This window comes from Staurois parvus, unplaced genomic scaffold (assembly GCF_062004578.1).
Source record: "Staurois parvus isolate SC_StPar_1 unplaced genomic scaffold, SC_StPar_1.0 ptg001506l, whole genome shotgun sequence".
Classification (NCBI taxonomy): Eukaryota; Metazoa; Chordata; class Amphibia; order Anura; family Ranidae; genus Staurois; species Staurois parvus.
This window is the reverse complement of record NW_028319302.1, coordinates 65083-87792: the sequence shown is the minus strand read 5'-3', so window position 1 is coordinate 87792 and position 22710 is coordinate 65083. Positions and strand designations below refer to the sequence as shown.

At 45.2% G+C, this 22710-nt stretch overlaps 1 protein-coding gene across 2 annotated transcripts; it reads right to left on the bottom strand.

The window, feature by feature from the left end:
* Window positions 1-2408: 2408 nt before the first annotated feature.
* On the bottom strand, window positions 2409-21765 carry SPC24 (SPC24 component of NDC80 kinetochore complex). 2 transcript variants are annotated; one of them, XM_089662629.1, is made up of 6 exons: window positions 21616-21765; window positions 18168-18370; window positions 13564-13708; window positions 10158-10262; window positions 6413-6489; window positions 2409-3618 (listed from the first exon to the last, which is right to left on the bottom strand). In XM_089662629.1, the coding sequence occupies exons 2-6, from the start codon at window positions 18331-18333 to the stop codon at window positions 3512-3514; spliced, it is 600 nt and encodes a 199-aa protein (XP_089518755.1). In that variant the 5' UTR covers window positions 18334-18370; window positions 21616-21765; the 3' UTR covers window positions 2409-3511. The 2 variants fall into 2 exon arrangements, with proteins under 2 accessions (XP_089518755.1, XP_089518756.1); XM_089662630.1 differs by lacking the exon at window positions 21616-21765 and adding an exon at window positions 21400-21598.
* Between the last annotated feature and the right edge of the window lie 945 nt (window positions 21766-22710).

Sequence of the window (22710 nt, the reverse complement as noted above, 5' to 3'; positions counted from 1 at the left end):
CTGGAACTTTGAGCTACAGGTGTGAACAAGCACTATAGAGAATATTTTTTTTTTATGGTTTAGTGTTTTGTAGCTTCGAGCTACAAAATACTCAGGTATGAATTGCAGCCTATAAAGAACAAAACTAGCTCACCAGAAGCTTTCGATGGGGTTTGGATTGGATCTCTACCAAGAGAGAAGCAGCATATCCAAAGTAGATCAGCAGACCCACAAACAATTTTGTATTTTATTAAATCCATTAAAAGCACAGCAAAGCCAGTACACAATCCAAATAGACAGGAGACTCATTGCTGCTCACTGTTCTCTCCTTGTTGGAGAGGAAGCTGTAAATTAGATGCTGTAGTGCAAGGATCTCCCTGTTTCTGTTTGATTCATTCTGTGGAATGAAATTTTCATCGCACCCATCATCAGTTATAAGTGCAGCAGCTCTAATATGCAGAACAATGAATAGTATGTCAGTAATGAGGAAAATATCAGCTGCAAATAGCCTACATGCAATACTGGGCACCACTTCTTTACTCTCTGGTATTTCAAGTACAAGTTCAGCTTTTCAGAAAAAAATTAAAAGGTAAACTAACACCCAACAGCCTCTCTACTCCCCCCACCCCCACCCCTGGTCCCCACTGCACTTACTGCCTTAGTCAGTGCTGGCACAGAGAATCGCTCTGATCTCTCCAGGAAGCCCTACAGAAAGAAGGATGAGAACAGCAGGGATTTAAAATTCCCCAACTGCTACACTGGCTTTGTGGGCACTGACAGCTCATCCCCCATGGAGGTAAGTACAGCAGGAACCAGGGGGGTAGGGAGGCTGTAGAGTGTTAGTTCACCTTTTCATTTTATGTGCATTAGAAGCTGCAGCAAGTTAGATAGAGCCCGCCTCGTTCTCTGGCTACAGGACATCCAATATCTAGTCCTTTCCTTCCCTGCCTTACTTGCCCTGACCCACCACTTCTATTTATTGGATTTCAGTTCAGTTAGTCAAAGACGCTCAAGCAGCACATGTGGGCTGCTTTCATTAAAATACAGCCTGCTTCGAAGCACCCACTCCTCTAGACTGACATCCACCCACCATAAGGATTTTGATATTTGTGTAAGTCCTCCTAAAAGCCAACCCACTTCTTACATCAAGGCTTGAGCACTCTTGAGAGAAATGACAGAATGCTGTGATGTTTTCAGGAAGCCATGTATAGCACCTTGCCAGCTCATTCCACCAGTTTATGATCTGCCTGCATTGCACAGGAAAGCACAGAAAGATATGTCACTGGGTCTAAAATGAGCTTTGCGATGATAATAGAATGCTAATGGTTGGTATTGGGGGGCAGAAACCAGGAAAGGCAAAATACAAGCAGATTAAACTTCAGCTTTAAAATGGCTGTAAACCCTTACATATACCCAGTGAAGTCATTGGCCTCAGGTGATACACAGAGATTAAACAAATCCTCCTACAAAAGTTTTATCTGTTTATCTGCAGCCCTCTCTTCTTTACATCCGTTCAAGCTGCTGAATTATAAAGCTTGTGTCACGCCTATGGTAGTGAGCTCTATAGATCCACAGCTTGGGGTTCCCCAGGGCGCAGAGTCTAAGCCCCAGCCTGCTTGTTCACCAGGGCCCCTGATGGTGGGGATGGACTTGCAGCAGGCTGGGACAAGGTCGCGGCCCTCAAGTACACCCAGCTGAGGTGGAGGAGACCACTAGCGGGAGCAGGGTACAACAGGAGAAGACACAGGGAATCCAATGGGCAAGTCAAGGTCAGGACAGGTGGAAAACAAGCAAGATCAGGAACGAAGCCGGGGTCGGTACACAGATAGATAACATAGGATTCACAGCAGAACCACATGGGAGCTCCAACAGCACAAAGTTGCTCAGGCAAAGTGGGACAGACTGAGCATGTCTTAAATAGACAAGCCAGCTAGGAGGCTGGCCAGGAAATGATGAAAGGGAAGGACATAAAACCCAAAGGATAGCAGACGACACCCACAGGTGAGCACAGACAAACACACGTGAAGGAATCAAGAGCAGCAAAGAGGTAAGAATCACACAAGAGGCTGCAGGCTAATTTGTGACAGCTTGCCTGAGAGTTCAGAAAAAAGGGTACAGAGAGCTGAGGTTACACTCTGCAGAGCTCAGTGAAGAGAGTTCTGAGAGCTGATTGGAGGGAAGGGACACACCCTCTTCGCACAGCACACAGGAACAGATTGAGACAAGTATACACTATAGAGGGATATGCTTTGTTTATATTTCACATCTGAGGCTTACAACCACTTTAAACTGAAAACAGACCTTACATGTCAATACCCTAGTTGTAGTGTCTGCGCTCAGTAAGGTACACTTTAGGTTTGCCAGAAACAATCTAGACGCATAGGTGGACCAAGCCTTACATTATTTTACAGATGATGGAAACAAACAGGTAAGAACCATTTAATTTTATTTACAAAACTGTCCAAATAAAACTGCTGGCAGCGGCAGAACAGAAAGGCAACACTGCACACAATAAATAAAACTACCCTCTGTAACGCTTATACACCTAGCTACAGATTCCTCATTTTAGCCATCTAAATTCTTTCTTTAAATAGATGCATTAAAGTCCAATTTTAGTTTTTGATAACGCTAAATAGATACGCTGAGGGTACAATAAAGGAGGATTCCACCCCAAAATGATGAGGATAGTGGAAGACTGGAGCTGAGACAACCTGTAGTTAAAATCTAAACCCAACAACAAAACATGTAATATATTGATTACCATCTTTTAGATGTGATGGCTGCCATTAGGTTTCATTTTCCTGCATTTTCCCCTTATTTTGACCTGGTGATCCTGCCAGTAACACAATTCCTGTCCTTGGGTGACAAAACTCACTTACTGTACTGTATCTATGGAGAAGCAATGCTGTCACCGTATGCTACTTTACTGATTTCGATCGAAAACACCTCACCCTCTCCTTATCCCCAAGGTGAAGAAGTTGTGTAGTTCACAGAAAATAGCTGGGAAAACCAATTATATTGCTTGATCTTTGATCTCAGTTCATTTCACAAGAAATTACAAGGACATTTGCTTTCTATCAGTAGAGTATTTATGTACTAGTAGAAAATGTACTTAAGTCTGAAAACAGAAACTAAGTGCAACCACCACATTTAAGGATTGATAAGCTGCAATACATTTCATTTTTGTTTTTAGGTTTAGATTTATTTTAAGTATCCTTTGGCATCCATATTCATGGAACAGTTATCAAAACTCCCCTTCATGGTAGAGGCAGCCAGCCATCAGTAAAACAACATGGCACAGAGAAATTCAGCCTGTTGACCATGAAGACAATTGTCAAAGGACTGTTTGCCCTGTAAATTCTTTAACTGAATGGGTAAGCTAAACTAAGATATACAATGAACAAGAATATTCACAAATATGTACATACAGAAGGAAGTGAATACTTAAATTTATGTTCCCAACATCTATACGTCACACTGGAATTCTGATGTGTATTGTGGAATATTATAAAAACACTCTCCATCCACACAGTCACCATTCAGTGGACAGAAGACTCCATAGGTAATCGCAGATGAAAATCTTTGAGTGCTGGGTGCTGTCAATGCAGATGGGTTGAGCAATCTCTCCTCCGTAGTGGACTTAAAGATTTAGTTAAAGAAAAAATATGGAATATGTTACAAAGCAGAGCACCAGTAAATATCATGGCTGGTACACACTAAGTGTTTTTTTTAAAAAGAAAGGTTAGTACAGCAATCTCCCTGCTGTGGTATTGTGTTCTGCCCCTTCGCCAGAACACAGCAGTCAACACACGCAACCATTGGCTGATAGCGCTGATCGACAGCTGTTTTTTCAGCATACCTGTTCGGCAGAAGCCGGATATTCGGCTGGCTTCTGTCAGATAGGTTGCTCTACACACGGGTCGAATGTCGGATGGCTTCTGTTGAACCGGCCAATATTCGACCCATGTGTACCAGGTTTAAATCTGTGCGCAGACATAACTACCTTGTTCCTAAAAAAATTAGCAGTGGGTTTCACACAGCCTTACAGCTATAAATCTGCACTGTGAACTCTAAGGCACTGCTCTCTCTGACTGCTAGTCCAAGGAGCTTTGGTGATGTCACTGCTGTGCTGCTCACTGTTCTCCTTGTTGGAGACTAACTTGAGAAAAGAATACCCTGCCTCTACCAAAATGGCTGTCTCCACACAAAAACAGTGCAGAACAAGGCATCTTAAAACAGAACTTCACCTCAAAAGGGAAGTTTTGCGATTCTGCCTCCTTCCCAACCTATTGAAATTTTGGACACTTTTTTGGGGGAAGGGGTCCCTGGTTTTGACAGGTACCCACTCCCACTTTCACCTTAGAACACGATACAGGTCCCAGGAAGCTGCGGTACCATTCACCTAGTCAGCGGGGAGCCAGCTGTGAAGCCTCAAGGAGTCACAGCAAGCTTTCCCACTGTTAGCATGGCAGCACCAGGGACCCGAAGGCTGGTGAAGAACCTGAATCCCAGGACAGGCGACTGTCTTTTAATTAAAAGTCAGCAGATACAGGATTTGTAGCTGCTGACTTTTATTTTTTTTTGTTGGGGGGGGACAAAAGCAAAAAGAAGAAAGTGCATCGGCCTAGTGCATTACCAAAAGACCTTTTATTATTAAAACAATTTGCAATATACTCACAAAAGTACAGGAAAAATAGCACAGTAGAGTCCAGTTCCAACACTGTAATCGCGTCCATCCACAGAGGCATAACTTACGTGTTTCAAAGGCTGTGCCCTCTTCATCGGAGTTGGGACTGGACTGGATTGTGTTGCAGGTAATTTATCCTGTACTTTTTTGAGTACATTGGATTTTTTTTTGTAATAATAAAAGTTTTCTGGTAATGCACTACGCCGGTACGCATTCTTCTTTTTGCTTTTGTTTCAGTTTGGCATTCTCTGATCAGAAGTGGGCAGCAAAGCCAGTGGTATCTAGACTCCCTGTGGTGACTGTCATTTATCTGGTTCCACAAGATAGAAAAGGAGATGCTTCTGGACCACTATTTGAACCTATTCTGGGTCCTTCAACCTGTATAGAGTTGACAGGAATATTTTGTTTGGTTTTAGTAAGGGAGTATGTCCATGGGCTTTTGTTTGCTTTCGAACTTCTTCATTCCCCATGCAGGTCTAAGGCACAGCTGTCTCTGATTGCTAGTCTCAGAAGGTTTGGTGATGCCACTGTTCTGCTGCTCACTGTTCTCCTTGCTGGAGGCTATAACCTGAGAAAGCAAAGCCCTGCATCTACCAAGATGGTCACCGCCACAGAAAGACACAGTGCAGAACAAGGCATCTTAAGTAACGGCCTGTGTCTATAGGCTTTTGTACGCTTCATAACTGCTTCACTCCCTTAACAAGTCTATGGGAAAGCAAATTTGACCATCAAGCCCATTGACACAGGCCCTTATAGGCAAAAGATCAATACCGGTGTCCTTTGTTCTTTCCCTTCCTTTTCAGGCACAGCTTCAGTTTCTCTGTAAAACTGAACTATTCCGTAGTATGCACATTTTCTGGTAGATTAGACTTGTAGTTTTTCTCTTCTGTCAAACAACTCCTTTTCCTTTTTGCTAGATTTTGTTACTGATTTTTTTGCATTAACCCCTGAACGCCACGCCTCCTAGCCCTTTAAGGGGCTTCTGGTGCCAGGAGGCAGGGCAGGGTTTATGATCGTGTAACCGCCGTGATTGGTTGTCAAAGCGTTCACATGATCAAAAAACTCTGGATCGCAAGTAGCGATTGGGAGCTGTTAAGCACAATAACTGTCCCGGAGCGTGCAGGGCGGGCACTCTCGGCACACGTTTGTTTACATTTCGGTACACAAATATGCAACGTCAAGGCCAACCGAGAGGCCTCATATTTCCGTATGGCTGGCGCAAAAGGGTTAGTAATGTCTGCAGCACAAGCATATCTGTCAGAAGCAGAAAATTAAAAGTGAATGCCAAGATGGTGAACTACCTGTTTGCAAAGTGACATCGTCAGCACAAAAAAGAGTGCTACTACTACAGCATTTTAAATTCCAGCTCTATGCAAACAGGTAAATACAAAGATGAAATACATATATGGGAACTTATTTTTCTTTGATGCAGTTAAGTAACACTTCTTATCTTGGACAGTGGAAAGGAGAAGCAGCAGACTGATGAGCTCCTCTGTCTGTCACTCTGCTCCCCTACTGACAGTATGTTCCATGTATTGCTTCTCCTTCTCCCTGCCTGAGCCAAAGTGAATACTGAATGTGTTCACCAGCCAGCTTCACCTTAAATGCCTTCAGCTTTGATAAACTCTAGAAAATTCTTACGTGTGTTTAACAAATTTCAGTTTTACATAAATATACTTTTAATTTATGTTCAATGGCCTCATAGGGAAAAAATGCAGCACAAGTCACACTACAGTGGAAGGATACTGCCCTTGATGAGTGTTGAGTCACAGTTGTAATCCCAATCGATCTTGGTTACAGAATGGAACAATTTTGCCATGTACCTGGAAAGAACATAAAGAATTGTATTCTATCTTCCCCTTTTTTCTATTATTAGAAAAAGCAATAATATCTACAGATTTAAGCTTTCTACAACCTCCAGGACCTTAGTACGGTCCTCAGGCCCCAGCAGTCAGTGGTGGGAGTGATGATTTTTAAAGGGGCCTTTGATAACAGTAATCTCTAGCAGTTTCATTAAACATGTCCCTAGTCTCCTTCAGCATTACTTCAGTCTTCCACCAATCCTGTAGAACAGTCTCTCGCCATTTCCTTTAGCAAGTCTTCAGTCTAGAGGGATTATTTACTGAAAGTGCAAAATCTGGTGCAGCTCTGCATAGAAACCAGTCAGCTTTCAGGTTGTATTGTCAAGGTTTAATTGAACAAGCTGAAGTTAGAAGCCGATTGGCTACCATGCACAGCTTCACCAGATTTGAGTGCCCCAGTTTTAGTAAATCTCCCCTAATGAGTCTTCTTTAAAATCACATTGCATAATAAATATACAGTGTGTTTCAAAAAGAATGATCCAATTTCAAATAGTTATATTTAATAATGAAAGTGTGTTACAGTTGTATAACAAATTACAAACTAATAAGCAAGTCCTCAGGTTTCACTCACCATGTTATAAATGCTCTATGTGCCCTCCATCTGCTGCATGGATTACATCAAGATGATAGCTGAATTCACTCCCAATGTGTTTGAGAGTGTCAGTGGATCATGGTGAAACATAAGCACGTTGTTTTACATATCCTCACAAGAAAAAGTCACAGGGTGTAATGATAGAAACCGACAAACTTAGCTGTTCCAATGTGGTGGGGCTACGTCTTGCTGATAAAAGAAATCTTCAGAGTCTTCATTAGGTTGTAGGAAAAGCCCTTCAACATTTCAAGATAGGAATGTCCCTTAACAGTGTTCCCCTCAAAAAAAGAAAGGGCCATACATTTTTTTTAAAATGAAACCACACAAAACACATTAATTTTAGGTGAGTCTCACTCATGCTGTGCAAGTTTGTGTGGCTTCTCAAGTCCCCATATGCGAACACTGTGATGTGGAACTTTACAGCTTAGATGAAATGTTGTTTCATCACTAAAAATCAACAGTGCTAAGAATCAGTTGCCCTCCATGTCGTCTAAGAACAAACAAATGACAGAAATTTAAACATTTTCTTCTGTCACTTACAGGAAGATCTTGCACCAGTTGCAATCATTATGGCTTCAGAAGCAAATGTCATCTTTACACAAACCAAACAGTTGTATGAGGGATCGCAAGTTCTCGCCTAGCATGACGAGCGGACTTTTGCAGGCTTCACTGAAAAGGCTCTTGAATTCGTTGCATGTTTTCCTCTGAGGTGTGGGGTCACCCTTGACTTTTCCCCTTACATAAACACCCCGATTCTTCAAATTGTTTATACCAACGATGAATGTTCTTTGCCACTGCTGGATCAATCCCAAAACGCTGTCGAAAAGCATGCTGCATCGTAATTATACACTCAGTCTTTTTAAATTGTAGAACACAAAACGCCTTCTGTTCCATAGATGCCATCTTCTTAATGACTGAGGTTAGTGTCTATTTGGGCGCTAGTAGTAGTATCTATATCATCTGAAATTCTAGGCCATGCCTGTTCGAATAGTACAGGTTTCATTCATTGGTGGTACATGGTTGCACTGATATAAGATTTTAAAATTGGGCCATTCTTTTTGAAACACACGGTGTATGCTGCCCTTTGGAGACATCAGGGACTGCATTTGAAGTCCTCTATGGCCTCGTTCTTGAGGACAATTACTTCCGTTGTCCATGCAGGGCCATGTTTTCCCAGCATGGGGATGCACAGGTGCTACATGCATCACCACACCAGCAGTCCCATAGATGTCTAATGGGTCAGGAAGATGCACAAACATAACCACTGTGTCCCAATGTGACAGCATTGCAGGTGCATGTCCCCAAACTCACCCTGGTGTGCTTTTGGGTGAGGAGCAGTAGGAGGCTGCTGGCTCTCGCAACTAATCATGGCCACTTGCATGTAATTGCTCATGCAGCGATCACATGTGATTGATCAGCCTGAAACGCAGACTGCCTGCATCTAGGGCTATTCACTTGCATGCAATGGCTGCATGAGAGAACACACGTGAGTGGCCGCAATTAGCTGTGGGGCTACCTCCCACAGCTGATCGCCAGGAACCTCTGTGGGGGTTCTTGCATCCATTTGGAGGCAGGGTGCATTTGCAGGTAAGAATGAACCCTTAAAGTGTAATTCTAACTATGTTTAAAAATGCCCCCTTCCTCCCATCCTCTACCTGACCTGTATAAGAAAGATGTATGTACTTGCCTATTTTCAGTCTGCTCTAGTTTGGTCACATGATCCCTCATGTCAGTCAGCAGCTTCTGCAGGGGAAAAGAGGGAGTGTTCAACTGGGAACTTCAGGAGCGGTGAAATCACCTATAGGCTGGCATGTCCCAACCATTGTCGAGTCTCCCTCCTTTCCACTGCAGCAGCCTCTGACTGACACAGGGGAGCCGGATCACGTGACCAGACAGCAGCGGGCTGAAAATAAAGAAGTACACACATTTTTTGTAGCATATGTAGTATGTTGCAGGAGGGGGTAGGGGGCATTTTTAAACACAGTGTTATGCAGGTTTTGCTTAAAGCAGAATTCCTGCCTAAGTAACACAGCAGTGTTCTGCACAAACATATTTTGACCCCTTTATTACAGCCCTTTTTGTAGTGCTACGAAAAAAATAAGGTGGTCTAGGCCAGTGGTCGGCAAGCCGCGGCTCTTTACACACTTTAATGCGGCTCTTCTGTGTGCCGGGCGCCCGCTCCCCTCCCTCCTCTCGGGCGGCCGCCCCAAAAGTCAGGACTCTGCAGCTAGCCCAGCAATGGGCAAACTACGGCCCGGCGGACCTTTTAATCCGGCCCGCGGAGCGTGGCAAACATTGGCTGTCAGGATGTAGGCGGGGCAGCGTGACAAACTCCTCTCCTCTCACAGTCCGCCCTGAAGACCGGAACGGCGCGGGAACACGGCGAGAGGACCGCGCGGAGCAAAGGTAAGTGAATTGACACAATATGGGGAATGAATTACTATAGGGGGGATGAATTACTATGGGGGATGAATTACTATAGGGGGGATGAATTACTATAGGGGGGATGAATTACTATGGGGGATGAATTACTATGGGGGATGAATTACTATGGGGGATGAATTACTATATGGGGGATGAATTACTATATGGGGGATGAATTACTATAGGGGGGATGAATTACTATAGGGGGGATGAATTACTATGGGGGATGAATTACTATATGGGGGATGAATTACTATGGGGGATGAATTACTATATGGGGGATGAATTACTATATGGGGGATGAATTACTATGGGGGATGAATTACTATATGGGGGATGAATTACTATGGGGGTGAATTACTATATGGGGGATGAATTACTATATGGGGGATGAATTACTATATGGGGGATGAATTACTATATGGGGGATGTATTTTCAGTTTTAAAAATGTGGCTCTCAAAATAAATTTCAATCGTGGTTTTGGCGAGATTTGGCTCAGTTGAAAAAAAAGGTTGCCCACCACTGGTCTAGGCAAATAGTATATACTTTACATATGTGATGCAACATGTCATTTTCCGCCTGCAATTCCCTTTTGATAATGACAGAACTCACAAGGCTGAGGGGATGACTACAGTGGTGTCTTCCTGAGCTTCTCGCTCTACCTCTGCAACTTCATCTTCCAGGAGCTTCAAGTCTTCTATCTCCTTTTGGAGGAATGTGGCAATGTTCAGGAAAAGCAAAAACTTCACAAATTAAAAACATATAAAACAACTGATTAGCCACCACATAATTAAAGGACAGTGGAAATCCGAGCCAGAAGAAATCAGTCAGTGGAAAAACAGAAATCAAAAGGCTTGTTATTTTCTAACGGAGGGATAAGGTTTTCCAGCTTTAAACCAAGAAAGCTGCAGGTATAAGTTGACCTGCACTTCAAGAGGCATGTCATCTTCAAAGAATGCTTTCAGTGTAGGGAAAAAGTATGAAACAATATCCCCACCTCACCAGCTTACACACCTTTCCATTAAGTCTGACACAGAGATTTGTCTTCCAATATATGCACCACCAGGATAAAATAGAGAGCCTACTACATAGGTCTGTCCAAGCATGACTATTTCTGATTTGTGGTAGAGGATTGTTTAAAGTGATGGGAAACTCTGGTTTAAAATATATCATATTACAGTTTGTATTCTGAACTCAAAATACTCCCTTCTTTTGCTGGCACCCTCCCCCAAATTCCTTTCTCTTGCTGCTGGGATCGGACTTCCTGTTAGAGCATGGCTACGTTTGTTCTCTATAGTCCCACTGAAAGTAAAAGCCTAGCCACCCTCTCTTTCTCGCTCATGAGATGGACTATGGGATGCGTAGTGTGCCTAGAGCAATGTACATGACCACAACTGATGTGCACGGCTCATTCCAAACAAAAGGAAGTAGAGGGGAAAAGGAGGAATTTGGCAGCTCACGGAGAACACGAGGCAGAAAAACACAGTAAAAAAAAAATTCATGAAAAATAGATTACAGGCCCTTAAGTATTGGATGTGTATGGATTTTTGAAAAGTAAGGAAGATAAGGGCTAGATTGTAAGCTCGAAAGAGCAGGGCCCTTGAACCCCTCATGTTTTGTTTTCTTACTGTATTGTCTCATGTTCTGTACAGCGCTGAGCAAACCTTTTAGCACTATATAAATACTGTATAATAATAGTAATAATAATAATATTAATTTGAAGCCAAATTGAACTGTCAAATTTGAGTAAAAAACTGAAGGCACAACTTTTTCTACAAATTTTTCAGAATAAAAGCTGCTGGTAGGGGACAGGCTTTTCTACTGACCTGGAATATATTTACCTGATGTAAACTGAAAGTTCAGTTGAGCTTTAATCACCTGAGGGTGAATTCACCCCTAAAATCCAAGAAATTGAAGAGCAGCCGCAGCGGCCGCTCTGCATTACTGGTTGCATCGGGGAGGAGGGTGATGCGCAATTCAGCACTTTGCACTGCCCCCCCCTCTTTTTTTTGTTGGAGCTTTATTTGAAGTGTAAAAAACCTACCATTCACTGCAATGTTGGGCAGCACATTGCAATAGCACAATTCGGGCCTGCGCGCTGCAATAAAATGCAGCATGTCCGCATTTTACCGCAGTATGCTGCAGCGCAGTACTAGGCTGCGTTGCAGTGTGAATGGGACACATAGGAAACCATTATTTCCATTGTGTCCCTGTGATGACAGATGTTTTACCATGTGGCAAAATATCTGTCACTGCATATAGTGTGAATTGGCCCTAAGAGTTTTTATTTATATCTCTATTGGAGAGATTTCCATGGTCTGCACACCTGCTGTGCCCATTTCCAAGGGTTCCAATTCTCCCTGCTAGTTTTTTTTAACATTTATTTTATGTAAAGGAAAATGTATTAGAGATGTTGGAATGCAAAAATGCAGTAGTGCAGCATTTACAGGGTTAAATCAAGCATTGAGAAAGGGACATAAAACCTCCTCTCCGCCTGTCAAATGCTGTTTGAAGAGAGATTGAATAGAGATTGCTCTTCAAAGGCCACTGTACATGTGAAGGAGCCTTTACCACTCTCGTCTTCTCTCCTCCCTTCCAGACATGCCCTCGACATTATCGCATACAATGCATTACACCTACATTTTATGTGAGGAGGAAAGAGTGCAACCATGGCCAACAGCAGCTTAAAGGGGAGGCTGTGGGGGACCGGTTGCACAGAGGGAGGGAGCCTGCCAGAGTGAAGAATAATAAAAGTGTAACACTGTACTACTTTACTCCTGGGCGACTGCAGAATGCAAGGCTATTGTTTCTTCTTGTAACTGTTGTTGGGCTTTAAGGACTATTAGAGGCCATTTTCTCTGTTTGGGCAGGGAAGGATAAATTAATATGCCAATCACATCAAGGTATAGATCAGCAATGATCATACAGGAGTGGTCTGATGAAAGCATCAAACCACAAATCTTACACTTTACATTACTCTTGTAAAATCAAGGAGGAATACTAAATCCAATTCAAGTTCCAGTTTCGGGACAGCCTTCTACCACCAGCTATAAAACAAAGGTAAACCATTGCTTAGGTGCCATAAGTAATAACATTTTTCAGCATTTAACAAAGAATGTTCTGCATTTTTTCTTATGGTTGCATACACTGATCAGCCCTAATATTATGACCAACAGGTGAAGTGAATAACAATTATTATCTCATTGCAATGGCACCTGAAATTGGGTGGGATATATTAGGCAGAAAGTGAACATGTTGTCCCTGAAGTTTATGTGTTGAAAGCAAAAAAATGGGCAAGGAAAAAGATTTGAGTGACTTTCACATGGGCCAAATTGTAATGGCGAGACGACTGGGTCAGAGACACTCCAAAACTACAGTTCTTGTGAGATGTTCCTGGTCTGCAGTGGTCAGGACCTACCAGCAAGAAGGCCATGAGAGGCCAAGGCTCACTGATGCAAATGGAGAGCAAAGGCTGACCTGTGTAGTCCAATCCAATAGAAGAGATACTGAAGTTCACATTGCTGTTTCCAACAGAAAGGTGTCAGAACACACCGTGCATCACAGTCTTTTGTATATGAAGCGGCATAGCCGCAAACCATTCAGCGTGCCTCATGTCCACAGCCAAAAGCTCCAACAATGGGCACATGAGCATCAGAACTGGACTACAGGAGAAATGGAAGACAATGGCCTGGTCTGATGAATTTAGAAATGGTTTGAGGAACACAATAAGGTGTCAACTTGACTTAAAAATTTTCCAGCTCTCAGTCCAATTGGGCATCTATCAGATCTGCTGGAAAACCAAGTCCGATCCATGGAGGCCCCGCCTCGCAACTTAAAGAGCCTAAAGGATCTGCTACTAATGGTTTAGACTCAGATACCCCAGCATACCTTCAGAGGTCCAGTGGAGTCCATGTCTTGATGGGTTGTGAGTCTTAATGTTATGGCTGATCAGTGTATAATACCTTGTAAAATCGGGCTTTTGTACATTAAAGGAACACTACTTTGGTCTGAAGGATATTTTATGTTGGTTTCTACTGAAGTGTTTTTCTCACAGACATCCTGCAGCTCCCGCTCAATCTTATGAAATTTGGATGACACTTTTTGCCTGGTCTCTTCTGTTTCGAGAAAGGTGTGTGCAACTTTTTCTTCTACTGACAGAATATCTAAAGATTTCAAAAGAAAGAAAACAAAAATAACATAGATTAAAGTTAGAGTCAATGTCAGCTGTAGGCAACTCTGCAATACATGTTTCAGCACATTGCACTTCTTGCTTTTTTTTTTTTAACTTTATTTGAAGTGCCACATGGTAACACTTCATTCATATTCATGTCACTGCACAGCAGCACAATGCGTTACATTGCTGTCTGGCGACATGTGGTGCCATCCACTGTGCTGTGTAAGAATGAAGACCTGCTGCATTTTTGCACACTGCACTGCAACACACATAACACCAGCATGGTGGTATGAATGGAGTACATAGAAAGCAATTGTTTTCTATGTGTCCTAGTAATAACCTGAATTTATTCAAAGCAGAAAATGAAGGTCAGCACAGTAAGAGTGAGAAAAAAAACCTAAAATGGACCTAAACTCAATCATTAAAATGTTTTCAACGGGGTTATTTACTAAGACTTGAGAGTGCAAAATCTGGTGCAGCCGTGCATGGTAGTCAATCAGTTTCTAATTTCAACTTTAACTTTCAATTAAGCTTTGACAATAAAAGCTGGAAGCTTACTGTTTTCTATGTAGAGCTGCACCAGATGTTGCACTCTCACATTTTAGTAAATAACCCTCAATGTGTTTAAACCTCCAAATTTAATTAAAATAATACAGGATGATCCTGTCATGAAGGTCATTGTTCAGGTGCTTCTTGCTATGACAAATGTCTCCCAAATTCCTGCTTTGTGACCCTATCACGTGCACCCCTGGACGCTACAAGTGATTGTGCCCACACACATGCTAGAGAGTGCATTTAGAGAGGAAGTGGCTAAAAAATACTGCATGAGATCAGCACTATTGAAACACAAACAGGGATTAAGAAAAAAAAAAATATTGCTTATGATACGCAGAGAAGGGAATTTACTAAGACTGGAACAGACAGAATTTGGAGCAGATGTGCATTGCAACCAATCAGCTTCCAGCTTTCAGTTTCAATGCTTATAGATGAACTCCAGGTATTGATATTTTTACATATTTACAGCTTGGACCAATGTAACTATGTATAGACCATACCTGTGAGATGCCCCTGGAAGCTGTAAATTATAGTAGTAGGCAATACTGCTCCAGTGATCTCCACTAGCTTCCAGGTTCTGTGCCAAGCGGCTGCCCTGCTGCATTGTGTACACAGGTGTTCACCGACTTGGCACGGGCACCATTCAGTGATTGCTTGCATTTTCAAATGAATGCAAAGCATTCTCCGAGTGGATGTGGTGGGGAAACGGAGAGGTTACCTCACAATCTCCACCTCATCCAATTAGAGAACATTTTGCAGTAAGCAGCAGGTCAGTTGCTCAGCACAAGACCTGGAAGCAAGTAGAGATCAATATAGTAGTGGTGTCTACTACAGTGATTTCCAGCTTCCTGAGGAATTGGCCAGGTATGGTATATGCATAGCTACAATTAGTCCAGCTTGTAACAATATCCATACATGAAACTCAGCTTTACCTGAATAAGCTGCAGATAGAAGCTCCAGATTCAGTCTGCATTTATTAAAAAACTCCCATAGTGTTTTAGTAAACTAAATTGCATCCAGTTAGTGCTGGTTTACACAGGAATCGCACAGAAACGTGCTCTGCGTTCCTGGGCAATTCCTGTGTGATGCGATTTTCAGTCCACTCACTGAACGGGCTGAAATCGCATTCGATCGCACCAAAAGTAGTGCATACACTATTTTTAAAGGAGCACTGTAACCGGACTGCATGGTACAGGCAAACACACTGCATTTGCAATCTGCTGTGGGTGTCATTGTAATATGAACGACATCCTAAATGCAGGGTGTCGTTAGGAGTATACTGACACCCACAGCAGATCGCGTTTTGAACGCGGTGTGAAAAAAGCACACGGAATGTCGGTTTCCTGCACCGCGTTCTGATGTGAACGGGCTCTTAGGTTTACATCTAATTTAACCTCTTCATGCCGGCCGAACGCAAATGTGCGGCCTCCTGGCGTCTGGGCCTAGACACCGAGCGGCAGCACATTTGCGTTCTATTAAAAAAAGACATGTGCTGAGAGCGTGCGCCCTGCGTGTTCCCAGCACACATGTCCGGTACCCACGAAAAGGTCCCAATCTCCTCTTTCTAATCAGGACCACCGTGACGGCGTGTCACGGCGGTCACATGACTCTAAACCCCGCCTCCTGGCTTCTGAAACCCTTAATGGACCGGGAGATGCCAGCGTCAAGGGGTTAAAGAAAAAATATTATTATTTAAAGGTTTACATGATCCTGGGAAAGAGCTGGAATAAAGGTTTCTGTACCACAAATGGCTTTCCTCTTGTCTAATTATTTTATCTGCTCTTCACCTGTAAAGCTGGTTGTCAAAGGTCCCACGGCATGAAAATCAGCTAACTGTATAACCCCTGTATTGATCGTACACCCTAAGCAAACCCTGCCTGCTACTGCAATGCAAATTGACTGGTTTGTAACCCACATTTTGGCAACTCCCAGACTGGTGCTCAGGGTACCTTCTGTATAAAATGATGCAATTCAATTGTAATGTTTCCCATTCATATTTTTTAGTTCGATATTTTGAAGAACAAAGTGTGTTTGCGTTTGGCATTATTGCCATTTCAAATCATATCAAATTAATGATGATGGTAGACCTTTATAAAGATACTTTGGAGGCCCACAATTACTTCAAATCAAGTGTGAAAGTGCAAGGTCCTGACACAGTATGGGTTCAGCTTGAGAAGCTCCAGCATTGTATTGCAAACGGAGAAAGCTCCGTTTTAAGTTTTCTCTAACTTTGGTAGTCCTGGATCGGGCCCTGGAGCATGAAGTGTCTTGAGCAGGACAGGACCTTCAATCCTCAAACCTGTGCACGGGCTTTGCTAGACACCTTCAGCCTGGGTAAGTACACAGGTGTGCAAGGCTCATATAAGCCTGATCAAAGCTACTGCCATTGCAGCAATTCAGAAACAGTCTGTGTGTGAGGCTAGAGGTGTGCTCCAGCCAGAGGTGAACGTCTGGGGAGACAAGACTCCTTGTTGGAGAAATTCCCCTGCTCGCAGAACCAGGAGAGTTGGGTCAGCTAAGAAGGTCAGCAGAGGACCTGAGAGAGCTGAGGCAACTAGAGAGTCCAGGAAGGGGATCTGTAAGTCTTGAGTGGGAGAGCCTGGAGTGCTGGGATCCACAGGCCAGAAGTGGGCTGGTAAAGTAAGGTGCTGTGAATAAAGGCTAAGTGAGCCTGAAGAACCCATGGTCTGGGGGACCAATGTATAGAGCAGTGGCACTGTTGACAGGAAAGCCAGGTGACTCTGCATTTTCTGCAAACTCTGTTTCTGAGTGACGCTGAAACCTTGGTGTTAAGACTTGTTTCCTTTTTAACCCCTTGACACCGAAGTAACACAAATATGCGGCCTCACAGAACTGGGCTTTTTCCGTAGGGCCGCATAATTGCATACCTGTCTTTGTGCTGGGAGCACGCTGCATGTCGCGCTCCCAGCACAAAGACCGCGTTGTCACTGAGAGCCCCAGGTCCCGTTCTAACGATCGAGACCCAGGACTCCCGATTCCGGGTCACATGATCTCTGTGATAGCCTCTGATTGGCTATCACAGTGATCAGTCACTGTGCAGCCCAGCCCCCTTGTTTTTTTCTCTCTCTATGAATGGAGGAGAGATACATTGTATCATTATATACATCCTATTATACATTGTATCTCTCTAACTCCTGGCATTGAGAAAAAAAAATGTTTGTAAAAAATAAATATTAAAAAATAAAAGAAAAAATAAAGAAAAAAAACCTAGATCAAGGTTTGATCTAGTTCAGTGCCAGGGTTAGTGTTTGGGTCAAGGTCAGTGTCAAAGGGCAAGGTCAAAAAAAAGAAAAAAATTGGTATTAGTGTCAGTGTGTTTTAGGTAAAAAAAAAGACAAAAACAAAATGCGTACTATTGTTTCTGGGCTGTACTACGGGTACAAACAACAAATAAACACATATATGGTATCGCTGCGATCGTCAAGAGCTGGAGAATATATTTTGGGTTGTTCTTTGGTGGTAGGTTATAGTAACAAGAAACACAGCTAAATTAAAAAAAAAAAATTATTTTTTTACTATTTTGGGCCAGTTTTCATTTGGCAATAATAAAAAAAAAATCAGGAGACATCCATTACCATTTACCACCAAATGAAAGCATAATTTGTCCTGAAACAAACGCAGTATAATCCACCTGGATGTACAAAGTAGTTGTGATGATATGTACGGTTTTATTACCACATGTCAAAGGTGCAAAATTGTGCTTAGGCATCTAGATTTGTTTTACCCTTAGGCATGAAGGGGTTAATAGAAGTGGACTGCCATGTTTTTAAACCGCAAGTTCAGGCTGACTGTGGACTCACTTAAAAATGCTCACCACATTGAGTCTAGTCACTCCATATCACAACAGGTAAACATAATGACAGAATAAGCACCTCTAAAGAGATCCGAAGTCTGCATTTCCGTGTCTATAAGTGAGTTGATCATGGCCTCCTGCCAGTCCAGGCTCTTCTTCAAAGCAGCTGCTGCGTTGTCAGAAACCATGACCTTGACAATCTCCCGGCTCACCTCCACATATTCTTCCATCTGCTCCTGAAGCATTTTCAACAGGATAAAAGATGGATAGCAGAGCACAAATCTGTAAATCAAAATGCACATTGGGAAAATCAAGACACAAAGATTTTAACAATGAAGTAGGTAAAATTATATAATGCATCACTCAGCTACACCGCCTAAGAGCAGAGACCACAAAATGCACATTGTTGCCTTTATTGCCTGCAAAAGCTTTTTCTGCATCAATCTCTGATATGGTTTGACTTCATAGCTGAGGCTGATTTCCTCTAACTTCATGGCTGCGTCCTTCCAACTGCCAATCCAGGGTCCAACAAGACTCCCTCAGTAGCCAGGAAAGGTACTATCTCTGGGTAGAGCTTAGCCATCAAGTTAGGGAAAGAGATGCACTAGTAACAATGTGAGACTATAAGGGAAGGGTTTTTAGACCAACAGAGATATTGGTATCTTGAGTTGTCAACTCCTAGGCTACGTTCACACTAGCGTTGTGTGCAGGCGGCAGAGAGACGTTTGGGAAGTGTTTTTACCGCTTCCCAAACGCCTCTGCCAATTCTGCACATTACAGCACATGGTGCTGTTCTAATGAGAGCGTTTGCGTCGCGTCACGTTGCGGCAAAACGGACACCTCTGGTCGAGTCAGGAAGCGTTGAAGCCTCCTATTCTAGTCTATGGTGCCGCTCCGCAAACGCCCGGCCGGCGTTTGTGGTGCGGTTGCAACGCGGTTGCGGGGCGTTTGCGGAGCGGTAACACCATTCAAACTGCATTATAGGCATTTGTGCGGCGTATTTAACGCTCGGCAAACGCCTAGCAACCACCGTTAAACCGCGCATGCGGCGTTTGCGGAGCGTTAAAAAACGCTCCGCAAACGCCGGACCAACGCTTGCCAAACGCTATAGGGGCGTTTGGCAAGCGTTGGTAAAACAGCCAAGTGTGAACGAGCCCTTAGGCAGGTAGTGCCCAAGCATGCCTTGCGTTCTACGGCCATTCCCATGATGGACAACCTCACTGACCAGTAGAGTGTACAGGAGATAGATAGGGGAGGGCAAGCTTTGGCACTATGAGGAAGTGTCAAAGATTTGCCTTTGTAAACGTCTGAGAATTGGTTGTGACAGGAAGATTTGGGAGGGTGTTGCACGCATGTGCAAGCACCTCATACCTGGAGCAGATTGCCCCTTCCCCTCAGTGACAGACCCCAATGAGGGGAACCATTCCTTCCACTGACCCCAACGAGGGTGCACCATTCCTTCCACTGACCCCCAACGAGGGGCACCATTCCTTCCACTGACCCCAACGAGGGGCACCATTCCTTCCACTGACCCCCAACGAAGGGGCACCATTCCTTCCACTGATCCTAAAGACGGGGCACCATTTCTTCCACTGACCATAAAGATGGGGCACCATTCCTTCCACTGACCATAAAGACAGGGCACCATTCCTTCCACTGACCCCAACGAGGGGCACCATTCCTTCCACTGATCCTAAAGACAGGGCACCATTCCTTCCACTGACCATAAAGACAGGGCACCATTCCTTCCACTAATGCTAAAGACGGGGCACCATTCCTTCCACTAATGCTAAAGACGGGGCACCATTCCTTCCACGGACGGGTCACCATTCCTTTCACTGACCCCAATGACGGGGCACCATTCCTTCCACTGACCCCAATGACGGGGCACCATTCCTTCCACTGACCCCAATGACGGGGCACCATTCCTTCCACTGACCCCAATGATGGGGCACCATTCCTTCCACTGACCCCAATGATGGGGCACCATTCCTTCCACTGAGCCCAATGATGGGGCACCATTCCTTCCACTGAGCCCAATGATGGGGCACCATTCCTTCCACTGAGCCCAATGATGGGGCACCATTCCTTCCACTGAGCCCAATGATGGGGCACCATTCCTTCCACTGAGCCTAAAGATGGGGCACCATTCCTTTCACTGACCCCAATGATGGGGCACCATTCCTTTCACTGACCCCAATGACGGGGCACCATTCCTTCCACTGACCCCAATGACGGGGCACCATTCCTTTCACTGACCCCAATGATGGGGCACCATTCCTTTCACTGACCCCAATGATGGGGCACCATTCCTTCCACTGACCCCAACAGCAGGGCACCATTCCTTCAACTGATCCTAAAGACGGGGCACCATTCCTTCTTCTGACACCAATGACGGGGCACCATTCCTTCCACTGACCCCAATGACAGGGCACAATTCCTTCCACTGACGCTAAAGACGGGGCACCATTCCTTCCACTGACCCCAACAGCAGGGCACCATTCCTTCAACTGATCCTAAAGATGGACACCCTTCGACTGATCCTAAAGACGGGGCACCATTCCTTCTTCTGACCCCAATGACGGGGCACCATTCCTTCCACTGACACCAACGACAGGGGAACCATTCCTTCCACTGACACCAACGACGGGGCACCATTCCTTCCACTGACACCAACGACAGGGGAACCATTCCTTCCACTGACACCAACGACGGGGCACCATTCCTTCCACTGACACCAACTATTCCTCTCCCTAATACCAAAGATTGTTCATTGTTTACTCCCACTGGGTTCATCCAGCCCCCATGAAGTCTGAAGGTCAGTAGACGGTCCTTTCATTAGAAAGTTTGGAGACCCCTGGCCTGTTTGTTTTAATGGGCTGCCCGACGCACATCAAAGTTGGTTCTGGGTGTTTACTGTGTGCCTTTACATGCCAAAAGTGCACACCTGGGTTAGGGTTGTCACCTCATCCCACCAAACATTAATGACACAGGTTCTGTGGCTGATTAGGGTGGTCAGTAAACTCAGGTCGATCCTTATCTGTACTCTGTGTCATTAATGTCTTCAGGTTTAAAGGGATGAGGTGACAACCCCAACTTTGGGAGTCATCAACAATGACTGGCACCACAAGCACAACACACGGTTTTCACTCTTTTACGACACCCTCAGGTGTGAAAGTCGCCTCAGACAGGCCACACCCACCTGTGTGCATGTAGTCTCATTCATAGTATAAATACTTCACACAAGCCCGCCACCCTTACTACATGGCTGAAGAAGTCACAGTCCTCACTGACACAGCACCGCCCCTTACCACACCCTCTCCACTCTCACAGCCAACCGCCTTCCTCCGCTCTCGGGAGTGACCAAGTAACCATGGCAAAACGTTCAGCCTCCGTCCAATCGCGTATCAGGAATTCCTTTTCCCGCCTCCTTACTGAGGCCGTTCGGAGTTTGAATTCTGGCGCCCGAGCTCTCAGGACTGGAGGATAGAAGAAGGCGCGTGCTGGGCTCTCCCCTCACCCATTACCTCAGCGGCTTTTCCGCCCTTTGCCCTCTCCGGTGTCCGCCGCGTAACGGAGTTCTGGCGGTGAACAGCCGCGCCGTGTTGGTGACAGACGTCCGGTGAGAGGACGGGCTTGTTGTGGGAGGAGGCGGAGGGAAGACCGCCTCTGGCTGAGAGCGGGGCTGGGCTGAGGATACGTCACAGTCCGGGAAGGAGGACTGGGCGGCCGGTATGAGGAGAACAATCTGCGACGGACATTGCTGGATCTTCATCACGGAGTTGTCATTGTCCTAATGAGTGTGTTCCGGTCCTCTGGTGTGGCTTCCGCCCATCTCAGGGGGATCTCAGGAGGACTCCGAGCTACACACCGGACCGTTCAATGTTCGCAGAGGCCTCTCCAAACTGCGGCCCGGGGGCCGGATTCGGCCCTTTGCTTGCTGTTATCTGGCCCTTGGGGCATTATTCCACCTACTGTCAGCAACGGGGACATATTACCTGCCACTGACACCAGGGCACTATTCCTCCCCACTGACACCAATGATGGGGCACTATTCCTCCCCACTGACACCAATGATGGGGCACTATTCCTCCCACTGACACCAACGACGGGGCACTATTCCTCCCCACTGACACCAATGATGGGGCACTATTCCTCCCACTGACACCAACGACGGGGCACTATTCCTCCCCACTGACACCAACGACGGGGCACTATTCCTCCCCACTGACACCAACGAAGGGGCGCTATTCCTCCCCACTGACGCCAACGACGGGGCGCTGTTCCTCCCCACTGACGCCAACGACGGGGCGCTGTTCCTCCCCACTGACGCCAACGACGGGGCGCTGTTCCTCCCCACTGACGCCAACGACGGGGCGCTGTTCCTCCCCACTGACGCCAACGACGGGGCGCTGTTCCTCCCCACTGACGCCAACGACGGGGCGCTGTTCCTCCCCACTGACGCCAACGACGGGGCGCTGTTCCTCCCCACTGACGCCAACGACGGGGCGCTGTTCCTCCCCACTGACGCCAACGACGGGGCGCTGTTCCTCCCCACTGACGCCAACGACGGGGCGCTGTTCCTCCCCACTGACGCCAACGACGGGGCGCTGTTCCTCCCC